The 20,228-nt window shown below is 38.3% G+C and overlaps 1 protein-coding gene across 3 annotated transcripts in view; it reads right to left on the bottom strand.

Annotated features, from left to right (window-relative positions):
* The window catches only part of CYFIP2 (cytoplasmic FMR1 interacting protein 2), a 71,209-nt gene that overhangs the window by 12,214 nt on the left and 38,767 nt on the right, over positions 1-20,228 (bottom strand). For 2 of the 3 annotated variants that reach the window (XM_034401637.3, XM_034401644.3), the window contains exons 15-28: positions 20,006-20,153; positions 18,328-18,481; positions 17,734-17,890; positions 16,933-17,029; positions 16,730-16,806; positions 15,303-15,411; positions 14,546-14,665; positions 13,257-13,456; positions 12,637-12,724; positions 10,921-11,064; positions 9,791-9,881; positions 7,638-7,768; positions 3,105-3,177; positions 2,630-2,724 (exon numbers count right to left, since the gene is read on the bottom strand). In XM_034401637.3, coding sequence (XP_034257528.1) covers positions 2,630-2,724; positions 3,105-3,177; positions 7,638-7,768; positions 9,791-9,881; positions 10,921-11,064; positions 12,637-12,724; positions 13,257-13,456; positions 14,546-14,665; positions 15,303-15,411; positions 16,730-16,806; positions 16,933-17,029; positions 17,734-17,890; positions 18,328-18,481; positions 20,006-20,153 — 1,684 coding nt within the window. The remainder of the gene's footprint in view (positions 1-2,629; positions 2,725-3,104; positions 3,178-7,637; positions 7,769-9,790; positions 9,882-10,920; positions 11,065-12,636; positions 12,725-13,256; positions 13,457-14,545; positions 14,666-15,302; positions 15,412-16,729; positions 16,807-16,932; positions 17,030-17,733; positions 17,891-18,327; positions 18,482-20,005; positions 20,154-20,228) is intronic. The other variant, XM_034401652.3, reaches the window with a different exon arrangement.

Here is a 20,228-nt window from a genome sequence, read left to right as displayed (position 1 = left end):
AGTTTGGAAGGGAGAACCAACTATGCTTGGATAAGGCACAGTCGTGGAACACATGGTTATCTCCATCTCTTTAATACAGAGACTTTCTATTGCCAACAGTGAAGCCTGGGTCAAGAATAGGCAACAGTCTGTTGGTTCAAAAGGGTCGGGTAGAAAAATCTAGAATTTATACTCAACGGTAAGATAAATGCATATGAACCCTGTGATCTGCAGTAAGCAAATCGGCTGGTTATACATGATTTCTCTTTGATTGACTGATTATGTGCCATCAAGTCATTTTCGACTCCTAGTGATTCCATGGTTTTTTTTTTCCTACATGACAAATTTCTCCACCATCTGTAATAACGCACATTATCACATTCTGTGAAACTTTTGCTCTATGGGCTGTTACTGAAATAGAGTTGGTCTTAGAAGTCAAATATTTCCAAATAAATAAATCCCCATGTGCTTGGTTGCCATTTTATATTTTGTATTTATAAATTGTATTGCTTATTGTTTTTATTTGATTTATTGTTTTTAATGCTGTCACACTGGATGAGTGGGATGGCATTATATATCTAATAAATAAACAAATAAATGTGGCCAAGGCAATGTTAACCACAAACCAAGTCAAAGCATGAAATAGTTCTAGAAACTCAAATGTACTCCATCGGGAGTATTTATTTTTAATTATTTTAAGCACTCAGGGAATTATTTCATAGTCATTAAGATGACAGTGATGTGCTGTTGTTATCTCTTAGACTACTGTAATTCACACGTGGCTGCCTTAAAGTGAACCAGAATTGCAGCTGGCACAGAATACAGCCACCTTCTTGTGTGATGCTAGCTGGTTCCTTACTTTATGGAGTACTAATAGTTGAAATGTCTTTGAATATTAGTAGCTCGGGTTGGTAGTTATGTTGTTGGTTTGAGCGCCAAGTTTGGCAATTTGGTTGTAAACATTTCGTCCCCATTCGAATGGGGACGAAACGTTTGCAACCAAATTGCCAAGCTCGGAGCTCATACCAACAAGTTCTAATAGTTGCCAGTGGGTTTCTGGTCTTAATTCAATGTGATGGTCATTAGCTATAAAACCCTACACATAACCTGAGCTTTGTTATCTTTGGGACACTCTTCTCCAAGCAGAATCTGCGTGCCTTACATAGTGCAGCCAGGAAAAGATGCTGCGGGTATCCATTCCCAGAGAGATTGAGGCTGGCAATGCTCCAAAAATGCCACTGTCAATCTCAGGCCTCAGTTTGGACAAGCATGTCCCCAGAATTTAGGTTAGCTCCTGTTCTTTTATCCTTTAAGACAGTGGTTTGCAACCTGTGTCTGCGGACCTATGGGAGGGCCAGGATGTTGTCACAGGGGGCCTGCGAAGCCTTGAAGAAATGTTATGATTTAAACATTGAGTTAAGACTTGGGGATCCTTGGACACAAAAGGTATCTAAAGGGGGTTTGTGGTAAAGAAAAGGTTGGGAACCACTGTTTTAACAAGCAATCAAAAAATCTTCATACAGAGGACATTCAGTGAAGAAATTTTAAAACAAGGACATCATCAGATACAGTAGCTTTCACTTGTCGACTTCTTGTTCAGTGGTTATGAAAGCACTGAAAAAAAGATTTACGATCGGTTTTTGAACTTGCAGCTGTCACAGCATTCCTATGTAAAGTAAAACACCAAGTGCCAATTTTTGTTTTGGGCATTTGGCAATTGGCACACATTTATGATGACTGCAGTGTCCCACTGTGAAGTGATTGCCATTTGCAACTTTCACAGCAGGTTTCTGACAAAGTCAATGGGGAAACTGGCAGTCAGTCATGATCATATATGACACTGCACATAACCACCACACAGCATTAACTTCAGAGCTGCAGCCAGAACTGATGTTGTAAGGTAACAAGGTCATGTGGTGTTTTACTTTACAACCATGTCACTTAGTGACGGAGTTGCTAGTCTCAATTGTGACCTGTAACTTACGACTGCCTGTATTGAGTTTATCACTGGACACTTCAATGTGTGAATATTGTTAGATGTCTAGAATGAGTGGGCAGTTTATACAAATTTGCAAACAGGTACATAATTTGATTGCACAATTAATGTGTTATCTGCAAGCTGCATATTATAACATAGTGTCAGTGAAGATATGGAAAACTTGCCAGAGAAGTACTGTAATGGATAGCCTGGTCTTATTCTTTCCCATGACAGAACCAAGAGAAAAAAAATTGGAGCCAGGGATGTAGGATACAGTAGGAGTCCATGGCTATTTTGAAACTTCAGGGTCCACTTAGAAGAGACAAGAGAATGCCTTGCCTGATGCTCATGTGAACAACAATAACAACAACAACAAAAAATCAAATAATTCAGATTCAGGACAATAATGACAAACTGATTGTCTCTGAAGCAGAGGGTGATTATGGGGGAGACACAACTTCATAAGAACCATACTGAATTTCACCAATTTTGCTGAGTCACAAGTAATGTTTCTATCAATATTCTGGGATATACAGTTGAAATCCAGGCAACAAAAATAGAAAGGCTTCTTGAGATCCAGGATGTTTGAGGGATGAAGGATGGGGGAGGAAGAATCAGGGCTGGGTGACGTGTGTGTCACCCAGTCAATATGGGTTTCAATGTCATCCTTACCTGAGGAGTTCCCAGCCTCTCTATTAAGGGAACCAGGTGAAGTGGGGCATATTTGGCTTCGAGACGCTTCATGCGTACCTCCAAGCGTTCTCCTTCTGTTAAGCGAGCAGCAAACAGTGAAATGAGAAAGCAAAAAGAAAAAAAAACTAGCATTTCAGAGTCATCTCCCAACCATTATCCAACTCTGGGACAAGTATGACATAAAACCGTGGAAATGAATTGTGAAGAAGGGTCTCTACTTACAACTGTGACACCAAATACACTTGTAAGAGGATTTTGTTTTTAACGCAAACATCTTGCTTTGCTTACAGGGTGCCCTTTCTTGTGGATTGGCTAATAGGGCCCCTAGTCAAATGAAGGCAATGAATAGCTAACTACATCTAAGATTCTTTGAAAGCTGAAATTTCTGTAACTTCGTAGCTACTACATAGCTAGGGAATAATGACTGGTTTCTGTGCATCTCTTCACTCCTTACCTTTGATGTAGACCCTGGGCAAAATATTTTGGAAGGGAGCAGCATGCAGCAAATCACACACTTCTTCCTGGGACTGAGGCAGGAGGAAGAAAAATAAAAGGTGTTAAAAACTACCTAAGAACTGACTGTTTAGCTGTCAACCAAACCGGGAAGGGCATAGCGATCCATTTGCTTTCAGAAGGCTATTCAATTCTAGCTCAATATCCAGGACAACGGACACATAACGTGTGTCAAAAGTAAGTTTATAATAAAGATAATCTTGGTTTGTTTTGTAAAATTCAGGACTTCTGCTTTGTTTACTTCTTCTGATTCAGCAGTAGGATTTCTTGACCCCTGCTGCAAAATGGTGTGCTTTCCATAAGACTGTAATAAGGACTGCTGTTAATTAACCACGCTCCTCCTCCTTTGGGTGATCTGAAGTTGTCAAGCACTGCCAAGGATTGTGAGGGTCTGTGTTGATGTATCTTGAATGATTACATTATTCCACATAGGTGTATCCACATGTAGGCCGCTAACAGACATACTTAATTGATTTCTCCACTCACAATTGCTTTTTTTAAAATCAGCCTTAAGAAGAATTCTCTGAATGATGTGTTTAAATATGAACTATAAAGGCACCCTGAAAATTTCATTCAATTTCAGTGACAAAGCATGTAGTGCATCTTGCACTAACAGGAAAAAAAAAAAAAACACTCCAGAATGTACCAGACTTTCAGGTTTTCTACCAGGCTGTGACTTTAATTGTGATACTGGTACTGAGCATCCCCATTACAAAAACTTACAGTGTGTAAGTTACAGTGCATTACATGTGACAGACACTACTTGCATTTAAGCCAGTAAATTCAAACAATAAGCCGAGGTTTATGAGAAAATGTGTTTACATTATATTGTAACCTCTTTTGACAAGGCTTTATCTTGAAAAGCACTATGACAATATTATAAATTAAATTAATATAGTGCGGTTGTTAATTTGCCTTTTAAAGAGAAAAAAAATGAAAACCTGGTCATTTTTGGCTATGTTAATTATAGGTGTGCATCAACAAAGACTTAACATTTGGTAAACTGAAAAAGAAACCCAAGATGGAAAGTAGCAAGGGCATAGCTAAAGCTAACTTTTTCACAGAGCCTTCCTTGACCACTGATGGCAGTGGAACAATGATCAATCCGATAGATGTACAGTCCAAGTTTGGAGGTTGGAAAGGCTGATCTAACACCTAGACACAGAGTAGTCAACTGCCCTTGGAATAGTGTTGCAAGTCACTTTGTAACGTCTAATAGAAATGTTAGCAGCCTATGGGCCCCGAAAAACTGCAGCTTGAACTCCAGTAGTGTGTTTCTAAAATTCAATAGCAAATCTCCAAATTATATGGGGTGGTGGTGGTCTTCACAAGTAAGTAATAATATAGTATAGTATAATCTGTAATATAATCTATAAACTATAATACAATATAATTATATTATTGTTATGTATAGATATATAATTACTTACTTGTGAACACATAAATACACACACACATACCAAGTCTCAGTATCTGTTTTATTGAAGAAAAAGCCCAAAAATATTTTAAAAGGGGTCTGAGAATTCTGGTACTGCCCACTCTGATGTCCTCATAAAATGACTCCTTGGCATCACTTATCAGAGGCTGACTTCCCGAGTGTCTTCTTTTTTTAACCAAGTTCATTTGGAATCAATTAGTAGTAAATAAGAGATCCAAACTACAGGAAGCAGAAGATGAACCGGACTGGGGGCTAAAGTTGACCCAACACAAGATCTTCTATGTTGGGCATTTTAGTTGTTGCTGTGTTTTTCACCTGAAAGCAGTATGAGAGCCATATGACATTTGGTTCAAGACTGTGCTTACAGGAAAGGAAGACTTATCTGATACCTAGTGGGGAAAAAAAATAGGATGGCACAGAGGAAGTCTGCTCATACAGATGTAGGCGAGGAACTGCTCTTACTTTCAAAATCATGGGAGATCTTGATTGGCCTTCAGGCTCTAAGTATACAGTGAACAATACAGCTGTTCTATCCATCTATATACGTTCAAACCTAAGTTTCATGGAATTCGAAGAGGCTTCAGCTTTTTGCTGTGATATTTCCTGTGAATTTTAATTCGCTGCATGTTTCTTGGTATGGATGGACCACTCTAAAAAGAGACTCTGTGATGTATGTTGCCTACTTTCCTGGAAATATAGCCCACTGATCTCAGGTCAAACTTATTTCCAAGTAGCCATACTTAGAACTGAGCTGGAAGAGGCTGAGAGAGGAACCACAAAATGAGAAGAAATTTAAAAACACATACAGAGATCGAGAATTAATCTAAACTGCAGACACACAAAGAGGCAAGACCTCGGAAGCAGGAATGTTGGCGGAGACTTGAGTAATGATTGCAGCAAATTCTGCATGACTCTACATGGCGGTATAGCAACAAAGTAAGCCATGATAGCTGCATGCAAGGAGGCAAGACACTGCAAAAGGAGGTGGTTTTTTGATACACCCTTGTGTGAAGATGCATTTGGAACGTTGTTGATCAATTCTCTAATTCCCAGCCACACTTTATATGGACCAAAATATGAGCACTGGTCCCTTATCCAAGCCTCAGTGATTTACAGAATGTAATAATTTTATGTGCATTTTTGTAGGGGAGTCTAAAGGTGTTATTACCTTATGGTAATATCTTATGGTAAGCAATATATCATATAATTAGATATCACTGTTTCCTATTTTATAAAAAAGGCCATAGAGGGACTTGGGATGTCGGATTTTATTCTTTGGAAAGCCAACATAGAGGGGAGGTTTTAGCTGCTGGATGCAGCACCCCAGCTAATCTTTTTATGTGAGAAAAAACTCTGTACACTGTAGAAGTTTTATATAATCAGGCCCTGTCTTCTCCTACAGTCTTGGAACCATCAGTCAAATACAGTCACTTATACCCAGATTTGCTCCATCCTCTAAAGGAGAGGGGGCAGATTACCATTTTAATGCCAGAAGACAGTTTTCTTCATGCTTAGGAGGCAAGGAAAGGTGCACAGTTTTTTTAAAAAAACTTTAAAACAACTTTAGAAACATCCTAAACTCCTACTTCACGATACGTTGGTACATTTATAGATTATTTTTCTCTCGGAAAAGAACAGCAGAAAAGTAAACCTATATCAAAATATTCTCTTTAAGTCATCAGCAAGAGACAGGTCTCAATCAAGAAACATTCATAAATAATACAATGTACTCAGTAAAATATATTCTGCATGCACTATGCTTATTTTTGTGATCATAAAAAGCTGAGGGAAATTAGGTACTTTAGTTATGGGTACAATAAATAAAAATTTTTTCTTCCAGGGGGATTTTTCTTGGCATATGATTCAGAATGCTTACCTCCATTCCACCTTTGGCAATCTGCAAATTATTGGCACTACAGCATTGTCACAATAAACAACGTGCTATTATTAAGCAATTAAAAAAACAAACATGTCCAATAAAAGGGAGAAACTATTGTGAGCTTTCAAGTATAGTTTAAATACTATGCAAATTAGAAGGATTGTCCCAGTAACAAGGGGAATAGCATAACTTCTTGAAACCATGACATCTTTAAAATTGGTAAATATGTTTTTCCTCTTAATGGAAGAGAAACATCAGAGTTATAAACTGGTACGGGGTAGGCAACCTGTGGCAATCCAGAACTTGCTGAACTACAACTCAGAACATCCCTAAGCTATATAGCAAATCATGACAGATGCCAGGAATTGTAATTCAGCAACCGGAGTAGTATGGTTTGTCTATTCCTTAATTGGTTATTAAGGTTTATTCTGACAGAATATATATCAGTTTTTTTCATTTGGAGCTGGATGCTATCGCAGGTATGTAGGAAGCAATATTTGATGCTAACTTGATGAGTCAAGTTGTCTTTACAGATATTAAGAACAATTTTATGCAAAATTAATCACATGCACTGCAACTGCTGCCACACCTGAAGTGGGATTGATAGCCAAGGACTATCAATCATTTCAAAATTGAAGCACATAAGAAGCACATATATCATGTTACCAAGGTGCATGTGTCATTTTGATACTATTGTGGTTTGTTAGAGATGCAGCTGATCACAATCTGCAATGAAGCCTGAAGACAGCTGCATTTTTTTAAAATAAAAAAATGGAAAAGTATAAATAAAATCAGCTCATTGGTATTTGCTTAGGCACTTACTGGTGCATTTGCTGGTATATGGACAAGTACTTCATTCTGCCAGGCTTTTGGCAAGCCACTGAAGAGTACTGTGACAAGTAATAGCAAGCTGTAGCATCCTTTCCAATCCTGACTGTGTGGGCTTTAGCTCACTGAATATCTCAGCAGCATGGCCATTGCTACTGTAAATTCGCTGTGCAGGACTGGGAATGTAGGAGTTCCTGAACTAAGAAGTTCTATAGACCACAGCTAAGTTGACATCTAATTGAACACAGATAGCTCATTTGTTTGTTCCTTTGTTTCATGTATAATGACTTAAGCCCAATTATTTCCCCAAATAATTCATTTTAACTCACCAGGGCCTGCTCTATGAGAAGGCAGAAAAGAATGGCATTACCCACTTCCCTCAGACTTTGGAATACATCAGTCTTTAGTTCTGCATATTCAATTATGTCCTTCAGCTGGTGATGGAAAAACTCCAGGATTCCTGAGGAAAAGCAAGATATAAATAAAAGACCCAAAGGTGCTTTTTCAAAAGGCATCTGGACTTTCCTAGTTTGTCCTTGAAAATGTTTCACTTCTCATCCAAGAAGCTTATTCAGTTCTGACCGAATGGTGACGAATGAAAGGATTTATATTCCTTGCAGTCATCTGGTTGTTAGCACTCTGAAGGTTGGTCGTTAGCTCTCTGAGAACCATGGAGGCCACTTGGGGTTTTATCTAGGCCATTGGTGGGGTGCTCCTGGTTCGGTCTGGTTCTATAGAACCGGTACTAAAACCAGTGGGAGGCTCCGCCCACCCGCCATGACGTCATCATGGGTGATCTTGTGCATGCGCAGAAGCTTCTGAGCACGCGCAGAAGCGTGTGCTCCCACTGTGAACCGGTAGTAAAGGTAAGTGGAACCCACCCCTGATTTAGGCCCACCTCATAGGATCTGCCAGGTGTAAGTTCCTAGCAGAAGGATCTGAATCATGACCTCTCTGAAGCATATAAAATGCAGTGTGCAGATATAACTGGGAAGAGCTGGTGCCTCAAGATTTTGTTAATGGATAATAAAATTAAAACAATGTGGGTAAGCAGCAGAAACTCTTCACTAAGAAACCAAGGCACAGGTACAGGATGGGGATTCTTAGCTTGGTGACAGAACTGTAAAAAAGATCTTGTAATAGCAGCTGATTGCAAACAGTGTGGTGTGGCTGCAAAAAAAGACAAAGGCAATTTTTAGACTGCATCAAAAGAAAAAAATATGTTCCAAATCATGGGAAGTAACTGTTCCACTTTCTTCTGCTTTGTTCAGATTCAATTTTAAATACATTTTAAACGTATCCCATTCTAAGAATAATACTTTAAGGATTCAAAATACCTGGAATGGGTTTACAGTAGGACAAAGAAGACAATCAGGGGATTGGATATTAAGTCTCATGAGAACAAATTGTAGGACCTGTGAAAATTTAGCTTTGCCAAAGGATTGGAGTGGATGGACTATTACATCACCCTTCAAATACTTGAAAGGATGACATATTGCGGAAGTTCAAAAGTTTCATTCTGGTGTGCAGGAAGAATAGTGGTTTACTTTTTTTTTTTTTTTAATTTGATTTATATGCCGCCCTTCTCCGGAGACTCAGGGCGGCTTACAATGTGCTCAGCAATAGCCTTCATACTTTTGTATATTTATACAAAGTCAGCTTATTGCCCCCACAACTGGGTCCTCAATTTACCTACCTTAGAAAGGATGGAAGGCTGAGTCAACCTTGAGCCTGGCGAGATTCGAACCTGCAGTAATTGCAGGCAGCTGGTCTTAATAACCAGCTTAATAACAGGGTGCCTTAGACCACTGTACTACCAAGGCTCTCAAAACATACTTTACTTTACTCAAAACATACTCTAACATTTAATGTTAGGAAAAAAAATTCCCAATAGGAAGTTTGTCAGTGGAACCAACAGCCCAGGTAAGTTATTGGCATATCTGGGATGCCTTAATTTGGATTCTTGCACGGGGCTCAACTCTTTGTTTCTACAGTGATTCTTATACAGTAATTAGGTTGTTTCTAGAACTCTCAATTAGTTGCTAAATTAAACCTCTGTAATCTTAATCCTTAGTATATAATTTTATTGTGTCTAAAGCACAAATTGAGATCAGAAAAAATTGCTGCACACATGCAGATAAAATGAAATGGATAGTACAATGAAAAATTTAAAATAGTATAATTCAAAATAAGTCACGCTCATGATTTTGGGCAAAGGACAGGATCACCCAAATGTGATAAATAAGAATTAACAGAATAACAGCATTGGAAGGGACCTTGGAGGTATTTTAGTCCAACCCCTTGCTCAAGCAGGAAACCCTATATGATTTCACACAAATGGTTGTCCAATCTCTTCTTAAAAATCTCCAGTGTTGGAGCACCTAGAACTTCTGGAAGCAAGCCAGTCCACTGATTAATTGTTCTCACTGTCAGGAAATTTCTCCTTAGTATTATGCAGATTTACTAATCTCACAGTACTAACCTGGAGATCCATACTCATGCCTTGGCAGGCGGCAGATCTTCGGCATCACCTCTATCAAGGTCTTCACATACTGAAGGATGGTTCCTTGCAGCTATCAGAAGCAATTGGGGATGAAGGTCAGCTCTGGGAAGTAGACTCAACATTCAAAGCATCTGCTGTTTTATAAAGTGGCCTGCAGCTGCAAATCTTGGCTCCGTTCAGCCAATTTATGCAGTTGCAAGTAATCTTGATCCTATCTCACTCAGTTCAGACAAGAAGGAAGCTTTAAATATAATGGTTTATTAAACAGAAGTAAACAAATGTAACAATGCCAGAAACGTCTTCTGAGCTCAATAGTTTGTAGGAAGAAGCTGAGGCTTCAGAAGTTCCAAAACCCAAAGGGAAACATTTGCTAAATAAAAACAGATGATTGAAACTGGCAACTGGATGTGCAAATTTCTGGGTCTTTTGAAACTCCTCATAATGTTTTTGAGCTGGGATCCAAACAAGTACTTTTAAATCACTTTTAAGTTGGCTACAATACTTAAATATATCCAAATAGCTGTTTAAAAATACTTTTCTTTGAAAACACAAGAATAAGAAAAATAAGAAAACAATTTTAAAAATTTACACTAATAGTAACCCTACTTTAAAAAACCCAAGCAGACTTTTTATATTTTTATATTTCAGTGCAAAAAAAAGTATTTTTTTTTCTTTTTTCCTTTTGCTACCAAGAAATCTCTATATCTTATGTTGACCTGATAATTTTGGTATATGGATTTCTGAACACAGGTTTATCATATCATGAGAGCTCCATTTCTTCCAGAATAATTACAGATTTATAGCAGAATTACTGGCAGATGTGAAAAGCTTCCTCAAATCCTATGCAGAAACCATATCTGGAAAATTAATTAAAATCTGCCTTTCAATCTTGGAGCTATATTGAATGTCCCATGAATCAACTTCTATTTATACAACATGAATTTTCCTTCCTCTCTTCCCCAGATTCACTTCCGATCCCTCTCAAATCTTTGTCAGAACATCAGTTAAATTTCTAGAGCAGATTTTGGGGAACTACAAGGAACTTTAGGAGGAAGAAGAGAAGAAGAAAGAAGAGGATTAAAACCAGTGGGTTTATTTATCCCCATTACCAGGCTTTTGACAATCTTCAGCAATTCTTCCATCACAACAGCAATCCCTTGGTATCCAAGGAGTCGGCAGATTGTCTTGAAATGGGGAGGTCCCACAAAGTTTCGGTAAGAGCTATAAATGTGGCTGTATGCAATGTTGAGTGGCTGAGAATAAGAGGAGCAAAACATTTATTTAATAGGACAAGTCACATATTATGGTTAGAGCAAGGACAATATGTTGATAACCACCAGACAATGATTGATATTTTATTCTTTCTCCCCTTTTAATATCCAAACAATTTGGCTCAGATTCTTTTTCTCTTTTAGCCATGGCATTTCAAACAGCTACTAAACAACAATGCATTGATTCATAAGATTTCTTTAAAGATAATCTAAAGCCATGGAAAGATAATTTAGCAATGTAGGGTAGTAGCTGTAGTACTAGCCCTGCAGTCTGGGCAGGGGTGCGATTCTACCAGTTCGGACCAGTTCGGATGAACCGGTAGCTCCGACGATCAGCTGGGCCCACTCGCCAGCCTGCCCCTGCACTTTACCTATCTTTATTTCCTTTGTTTGAAGCCCAGCTGATCGACACGGCAGAGCGGATTGCCGCGCCTCAGCTGTTTTACTCACCGGGGCTGCAGTAGAAGGTAAGTTTTAGAGCTGAATTGAAACGCACTGCGCAAAGCATGCGTGAAGCGAACTGGTTGTTACACCAGTTGAATCTCACCACTGAGTCTGAGCTTTGTTGATACTGCTATATTTTCTGATGCCAAAAGAACAGTTTAGAGCAGGGGTCTCCAACCTTGGCAACTTTAAGACTTGTGGAATTCAACTCCCAAAGTTGAATTCTGGGAGTTGAAGTCCACAAGTCTTAAAGTTGCCAAGGTTGGAGACCCCTGGTTTAGCGTCCATTTTAGAAAGTTGCTGTCTCCAACAGTGAGAGCTGTTCCTAAAAACAGTATGAAAGTTTTTGATGCATAATGTACAATGTCCTCAACTTGCAACCACGATCGAGTCCAAAATTTCCATTGCAAAGCAATGTTAGCTTAAGTGGGTTTTGCCCCATTTTACAAACTTTTTTTTGCCACAGTTGTTAAGTGAATTACCGCTAAATTGTTAAGTTAATAACAGGGTTGTTATGTGAATCTGGCTTTCCCATTAACTTTGCTCATCAGGTCACAAAAGATGAGTGCATGACCCCTGGGAAACTGCAACTGTCATTCATGCATGCCAGTTGCCAAGCATCCGAATTTTGATCACGTGACCATGGGGATGCTGAAATAGTCAAAAGTGTGAAAACTGGTCGTAAGTCATTTTTTCAGTGCTGTTGTAACTTTGAAAGGTTGCTAAATGGATGGTTGTATGTTGAGAACTACTTGTATATAACATCGTGGGCTTAAGTATAGTGTGAATCACTGATAGTATGGGGAGCGGGGGGGGGGCGCGCAACTGACCTCTTAAAACTCCAGAAATGCTCTGATACATAAATAGTGAGTTACAAACATGAACTAGCTTCTTTGTTCACAGTTATTATTTGATACACAATGCTGCACTGTTTCAGATGGTATAACATGGAAAATGTAAACTCCTTTATTCTGAAGTGATCAAAAAATAGGACTGCATACTATTGATTGTTCCTGCCAAGTATTCTATAAAATCAAGAGAACAGGAATTTTCAAAAGCCCTATCAGCTGTATGGAGATCTAGAAACAACAAGCACATTGTTTGACTCACCTTTGAACCATAAAGGTAATATGGCTGAACATTGGCGGGTTTATCTCTCTGGGGTTCTTGGGTGAATGGAATTGCTGTCCGCACAAACCTAATAATTGTAAAATGACACAAAAAAAGGTGTGTGTGAGGAGGAGGAGGGCTGCATCAGTCATCCTAAGACACTTATGACACAAAATAGCCATGTTTCAATTAAACATTGCTTCCTAATTTAACACTGCTTATTTAGATGTATCTTCAAACAATACATCTAACACTTTTGCATCCATGCTAGCAATTACATGAAATTCATTATATAATGCAACCTGGTTTGGACTATAGAATAGAAAGGAGCTACAGAATCCAAACACCTACTCGGTGCTATAATTAAAAATTAAATTATCCTAGACAAATTGTTGTGGAGCTTCTACTTGAAGATATACGGTGAAGACCACTGTCTCCCTTGGCAATTAGTTGCACTGTGAAACCAGTCTTCTTGTTAAGAAATGTATTCTAGCATTTGGGAAGAGCAGTGAATGCAGAGCAGCAAAACTATTGTTGTTATTTATCCTAGCAGCTTAGTGATTTATTTCTAGTCTTCAGAGAGGGGACCAAAACATATTATTTTGATATTTTATTTGTACCTGTTAGTAGACCCATTGTAGCAGTAATTAGGTAGAAAGTCAAAGTTTAGCTCCCAGAAGACATGCAACGTGATGCGCCCATAAGGAGCTGAAACATTATGATTGGCCTCGCGGAACATGGCATCAAAACTGTCCAAGGTCATGTGGTTGCACAAGAGTCTATGTGTCAAACGATTGATCTCCAAAAGCCATTCAAGTTCCTGCATCAGAAAAGAAAAGAAAAGAAAAGAAAAGAAAAGAAAAGAAAAGAAAAAAAGAAAAGAAAAGAAAAGAAAAGAAAAGAAAAGAAATTCTGCTTTCTCAGGATAAAAACTGAAATCCTCATACATCAATGTTGATTTGTCCTGTGTTATTAGATGAAATCAAATATTAACAAATGCATTCCATCTACAGGTAGTCTCTAACTTATGACTATAATTGAGCCCAAAATTTCTGTTGCTAAATGAAACAATTGTTAAATGAATTTTGTCCCATTTTACGACCTTTCTTGCCACAGTTGTTAAGTGAATCGCTGCAGTTGTTAAGTTAGTAACATGGTTGTTAAGTGACTTCACTGACTTTGCTTATCACAAAGTCATAAGCAAAGTCACAAAAGGTGATCATATGACCCCAGGATACTGCAACCGTCATAAATATGAATCAGTTGTCAAGTGTCTGAATCACATGACCATGGTGCTGCTTCAACAGATATAAGTGTGATAAATGGTCATAAGTCACTTTTTTCAGAGCTATTGTAACTTCACAAACAGTCACTAAATGAATTGTTGTAAATTGAGAGCTACTTGTATAAAGTGCATTTGTGATTCAGAATCAAGTCCAATTTTTGCATCTTCCCAGCCCAAGTTGTTTGGAACATCCTGCCAATTTCTGGGGAACTTGACTCTTACACATATTTAGGAAGTAGGGAAAATCTTGATAGTTGCAAAGAAATATTGATAATTCTTCCTTGCCTATAAATAAAATCATTAAATGCAGACAGTTGTCAAAAGTTATGTACAGGATTGACATCACCTCAACATACCTGTGAGCAAAATAGAACTTACTATAAAAGCAGATGTATTTTTTATTCTATTATCATACTGGAAATAACACACTATAAAGATTGATAGAAATAAACAGAATGTATTGATGGATGCAATTGTACTAGACACGCAGTACTGTGTAGCAGGAGTGAAATCTACTTACCTTCCTTACCGGTTTGGAAGTGCACCCGCCATGCGCACATGCTCTCTTCGCTCGCTTGCGCGTCACATGCACTATATATATTCCTTATTTGGAGCAATACTTACCACTATGGATGTCAGATCTTCACTTTCAAAGCGGCTAATAGCCTGATCTAGTGATTTGTACATCGCAGCTGAGATACGCTGGGTGATAAGTCTGTTCAAGTCAATTGACCTGCCTAGCAGCTGAAAAAGACACAAGTATAAAACCAAGAAATTGGTGATTAAAAACAGGACCAAAATCAAGTACAGAGCCAGAACAGTAGAGCGCTTAAGGTTTTGGACTGGCACGAGATGTCAAACCTCAGGATGCTGAGCAAGACAAAGGGGACAAAAACTATCAGCTTCCAATAAGGCATCTTTAATGTTCACCTGGGGCAACCAAATCTTGAAAAATTGGAGGAATTCCCCACATTCATTTATAGTGAGTTAATTACAGCAATATCTCTTTGAAAGCTTTTTCCCCAGATTTCTTCTCACCTGGGCTACATTACTTTTTATAAGATAAACTGCCAACGGAGTTAGCCATTAGCTATTTCCTTCCTTATATTGAGAGTACTTTTTATATTTTCCAAAAATATGTCTTATATAGAATGCCTTCTACCATACAGAGATTCCTAGGTGAAGCCCTTACACATGTACCTTTTGCTAGTATGGTTACCTAGAAAACATAAATACTTGCAAACAATTATTCTAAGCCATGGAAATGTATGGCTTAGAATGCTAGCTTGCCCAGACTTTGGCACAGGAAATTAATGTGTGAATTTGTCCTAAAGAGCAGTCCATAAAGAACACCAAAGAATTTGCTAAAAGGAAATTGTACCTGGACATGTCTTTGTTTGAGCAAAGTTTCATAGCGATTGGATGGTGGGTAAGGGATAATCACTCCATAATTTTTACATTCAGCCCGGAAGCGCTTATCCAGTAAAACACTGTGAATGAAAAATACTCATAAGAATCTTTACTTGATTTTCTCTTCACTACCACAATTCATTTATTCTCAAGACATCAGTGAAAAGAAGAGCTATGTAATAAGATCTAGTGCAGAGGTCAGCAACCTGTGGCTCCGGAGCTTTGGGCCCTCTGCTGTGGCTCCATGTCAGGTGACCCCATCACTGGCTGGCCCTTCACCCTTCCCTCCCAGTCTCCTCGCCTGGCCTGAGAAGGTAAGGGCGATGGCGGGGGATGGAGAAACAACCAGGGCAGAGACAGAGAGATACAGAGAGAGGAGGAGAGAGAGAGAGAGACATAGAGAGATACAGAGAGAGAGGGAGAGGGAGGGAGGGAAGGGAGAGAGAGATATGTCAAAAGGATTTTGTGGTTCCCAATGTTTTTTAACAACTGGTTCTCTGTCCTAATGACCAGCTGGGTAGGTGTGGCTTGGGGTCATGTAATTGGTGGAAGTGAGTGACATCGAGTTGGCCATGCCACCCAGGTTTTGTGGCTCCCGGTGTTTTCTTTTCTGTGGGAAACCAGTCCAAATGGCTCTTTGAGTATTTAAGATTGCAGACCCCTGATCTAGTGCTTGCATTAAGGGATAATGGAGGGGGAAAAAAGACAGAAGACAGCTCAAGGTAGAAACTGACATGGAAGCAATTCTTGCTTTCTTTCCACAAATTTTAAATGCTTTTCTGAATAGAGTTACAAGACCCCATGTCTTTTCTTCCTCATATTGTTCAGTGTTAGTATGAAAATATGATTAGTCAGGAATATTATTACTACTGTCATCATCATCATTATAGAAATCTGCAAACTTAAATTTTTCAGTTGTGGAAAAAATGTTTCCAATATCTAAAATAATTTGTTAAGCTACCTTGGGAAGGTTTTGTCTCGTTAACAGAAATCCAAACCAATAATTTATCAAGACAACGTGAACTGCCAAATTAATTATGTGAACCATCTGTGGAAAGATGAAATATTCTAGAAGCAGCTACCATTTTTGATAATAAAGGAAATCAGATTCTCTGATGTAAAATAGATTTTAGGTAATATTATTCAACCAGTTGATTTTTAATTGCTGAAGAAGCATTGGTCATTCAGCAAGAAGCAATACTATGCAAAGGTTTGCTATGAATTACTGCTATCATGTTTTGAGTATGAACAATCTTTTTCCATCAATGTCCAGTAATGTCTACTTCTTGTAATATCATCACACAAACCATATATTTTTCAGCTCGGGAACTAATTGATCCATACAGAAGAACATTAATAGCTGGTCCAACACTCCCCAAACCAATAGAGGCTTCATACCTGCCAGCCATTGCTTTATAGTAAGCAAAGATTTGATCTGCCAGTTTATACACAAACTGATCAAAACACAAGTTCACCTGGTAGAAAAAGAACAAAAAACGGGCTTTATAATAACAGGCTTTATAAAAGTTGAAGTGATCTATGTAAAATAAGTCAAATGTTTGATGTTAATAATTAACAAAAATAATGCAGAGAGAACTCACTTCTGCTTCAATTTCATCATAGAGAAACTGCTTTTTAAACTTGGTCAAAGCATAATAGGCGCTATCGTTGTAGAGATCCAGTGGGTAGAGTACATATCTGCAATTAATGAAATAGGTCAGCCAGCACAGACATGTTTGTACAAACATTTGTCTCAACTATGGTAGAAATTTTAAAATGCGATTTAATTTAAAACTACTGGTTTCAGGAAAACCTGCATAAAATTTGATACAATATTAAAGCAAGCTTTCTTAATTTTGTGTATTACAAATCAATATTTGCTTACAATCTCTTTGGCTCTATAACAAAATTTCTTCATGCATAGAATTGTATTTCATAAGCCTGCTACAATGGAATTCAGCCAATCGCACACGGTCGAGAACTTTCCTGAATTCATTCATTTGCAACATATCTATTGGCATCTATCAACCAATTGCCCATCTATTAGTCTGCTCATAAATTATTTCCTATCATCGATTTTCCCTTACATCCTTAAAAATAGAAAGGAAAAAAAATCGCTTTATACAAATCACTTCATAATTCCTTTATACTGTATGAAACTAACTGTCGTTTAAGAACACTTCAGCCCTTCACTCCTCTTTGTGAGGATACCACTAGACAACATACAATAAATAAAAGTAAATTATCCTTCCAAAGAGATTGGCAGATGCAATAGAAACAGGGAGACTGAATACTGCTCCCTGTCATGAGGCACAAAGCTGAATTTGAATTAAATTGAATTCCTTCAAGAATTATCACAAAGTCACCCACAAATACATTTCATATCATCCTGGAGTTCTTACTCCATCATGGAGGGTTCTTTGGTATCCAGGATGTGATCAGTTAGAATCCAGGGCATTGACATCTCAATGGGGAACTGAATTCGGCGACCCATGGTCAACTCCAGAAAAAATTCCCGGAACCAAAGTTGGGACAAATCACAGCACTGTTGGAGGGCTTCTGAAAACATAAAATATTTCCCCAATATAAAGTGTAACTGAAAACATGTAATATTTCCCCAAAATAAAATGCAAGACAGGTTTAATGCATGTAACATAAAAAGATATTGCAGTGTGTGTGAATACAGCAAGTCCATGTTACAAAATATTATATGGAGATAATGTAACAGCATATTCGAACTGATAAAATTGTATATATAAATATATAAAATTAGACTGTTTTCTTACAAGAATAAGATAGCAATTTATTTTAAAAAAACCTAAACAATTGGGCTAACAATTTCTTTCAAAGTTCACACCCAGTTCTAATAGTTCTTTAATATAAATTACAATGCACTGAAAATTCATTGTTCCAGAGCTGGTTACTCTTGACAAGCTAATTCTTGATAAACTAATTCTGTCTAGGTTATTTATTTCAGAGTTGATGTTGCTACTTGCCACTTATATTGAGGAGATGTGTAAAGAAGAACGACTGTTTATGGAATTCTTCAATGGCCAGAACTATTGGTCCATCCAGGCTACTTCTAAGAGTCTTCTTTGAACCACTCTTGTCTGCAATGAGAGATTCTAACATGGTTCTCACCATATAAAGCTGAAAAAAACATGTTGATGATTGTTATTACAGTATCCTTTGATAAATAATAATAATCATGTATAAATAATAGTGCGGGTAATCTTCAACTTAATACCAGTTGTTTAGCAACTATTTTGGGTTTATGATGGTTATAAGGGCCTTGGGAAGGTGCTGTCATAAAATGGCACACTGCTTCCCTGTTGGTCACATGACCCCATTCTGGGTGCTTGACAACCAGCTTATATTTATGATTGGTTGCAGCATCCTGCAATCATGTCATCATGATTTGGTATTTTTTTGGGCAGATTTTGATGTTTTACATTGGTTTCTGGCAAAAAATGTACATTTGGGAGAAAGGGTTAGCCCTTACAACCATGTGATTTGATTAGAGACCCCATAAAAATGGTTGTAAAATCAGGTCTAGTCACATGGCTGCCTTTGCTGACAACTGTCACGATTTATGACTGAAATTCCAGTCCCAATTGTGCTTGTAAGTTGAGAACATATTCATATTCAGTGGAAACTGAGAAGAGAGGTGGTATCAGTCCATATCAACTATTCCACAGCTGAGGGTGTCCTATTGAGTAGGCCTGCTCAAAGGAACTTGGAAGATGGAACTCACTTGGAGATCGGAATCTCAACTTAACTTCCCTCCTTGATCTCAGTGGAAAAACAGATTCATTTTGGAGCAGAGAAGGTTTGCTACTACTATTAGAGTTATAACGATCTCTTTCAAAGGAGGAAATAAGTCTCTGATATGTAAAAGTGGATAAATAATAGAATACAGGTGTCAACTCGCAAAGCATTCCTGACCTGCTCTTGAGTTGCCATAGGCAGGGGGATGGGGAACTGAGTCTCCCAGCTGCAGCGAGGAAATTGCACTTCAGTCAAAACAAAAGCACATTCCAGCCATCTCCACATCAAGGCCATCTCCACAGAGACCCACAGTGGCTGGAGGGAGGGACTTCTACAACCCAAGAAATTGCTTCGTTGGAGAATGTGATTGATGACACACATTGGGGGAGGGGGGAACAGGGTCAGAGCCGGGGCGTGAATCAAGTGAGGTCAGAGTTGGCTTCACTTGGTCCGTGTCGACATGAAGCTCCTAATAAATAACTGGATTTCTTTTGAAGCTTGGCTCGAGGCTCATGGTTTAATTAGGGCATCGGTCCGAACCCTGACAACAGGTAATATTTAAATTATGACTGTAATGGAGACTGCCTGGTATGATCATAAGATTTGGTGGATCAACATCATTTACGATGTTTTTTGCAGCAGATGTTAGGTGACCACCATAGCAATAGCAATAGCACTTAGACTTATATATCGCTTCACAGTGTTTTACAGCCCTCTCTTAAGCGGCTTACAGAATCAGTATATTGATTTCAACAATCAGGGTCCTCATTTTACTGACTTCAGAAGGATAAAAGGCTGAGTCTTTATTTACTTTATCAGTATGAAACTGAACAGTATAATAAAAAAACTATTCTAAAGATCTGGTTGATAAATTAACCTGCATCTTCTTAATAAAGGAACAGATACCTGTGTGCTTGAAGGTCCAACAGCTCGTCGTGGGACTTTGATATCAAAACCACCTTTGGGATCTTTCTCCCCTCTCAGACAGGGATCATTTGGAGGCTCACGTCCTCCCTCCCAATCACAGATTGTCTTTCTAATTGCCTGAAGAACACTGGGAAGATGAAGAGTGGATCTATCACTGAACTGAATTGTTGTGTTTACAGTGAAGTCTAAATAATCAATTTAA

This window comes from Pantherophis guttatus, chromosome 2 (genome assembly GCF_059756535.1).
Source record: "Pantherophis guttatus breed Tessera chromosome 2, ASM5975653v1, whole genome shotgun sequence".
NCBI lineage: Eukaryota > Metazoa > Chordata > Lepidosauria > Squamata > Colubridae > Pantherophis > Pantherophis guttatus.
This window is presented reverse-complemented; position numbering and strand designations above follow the sequence as displayed.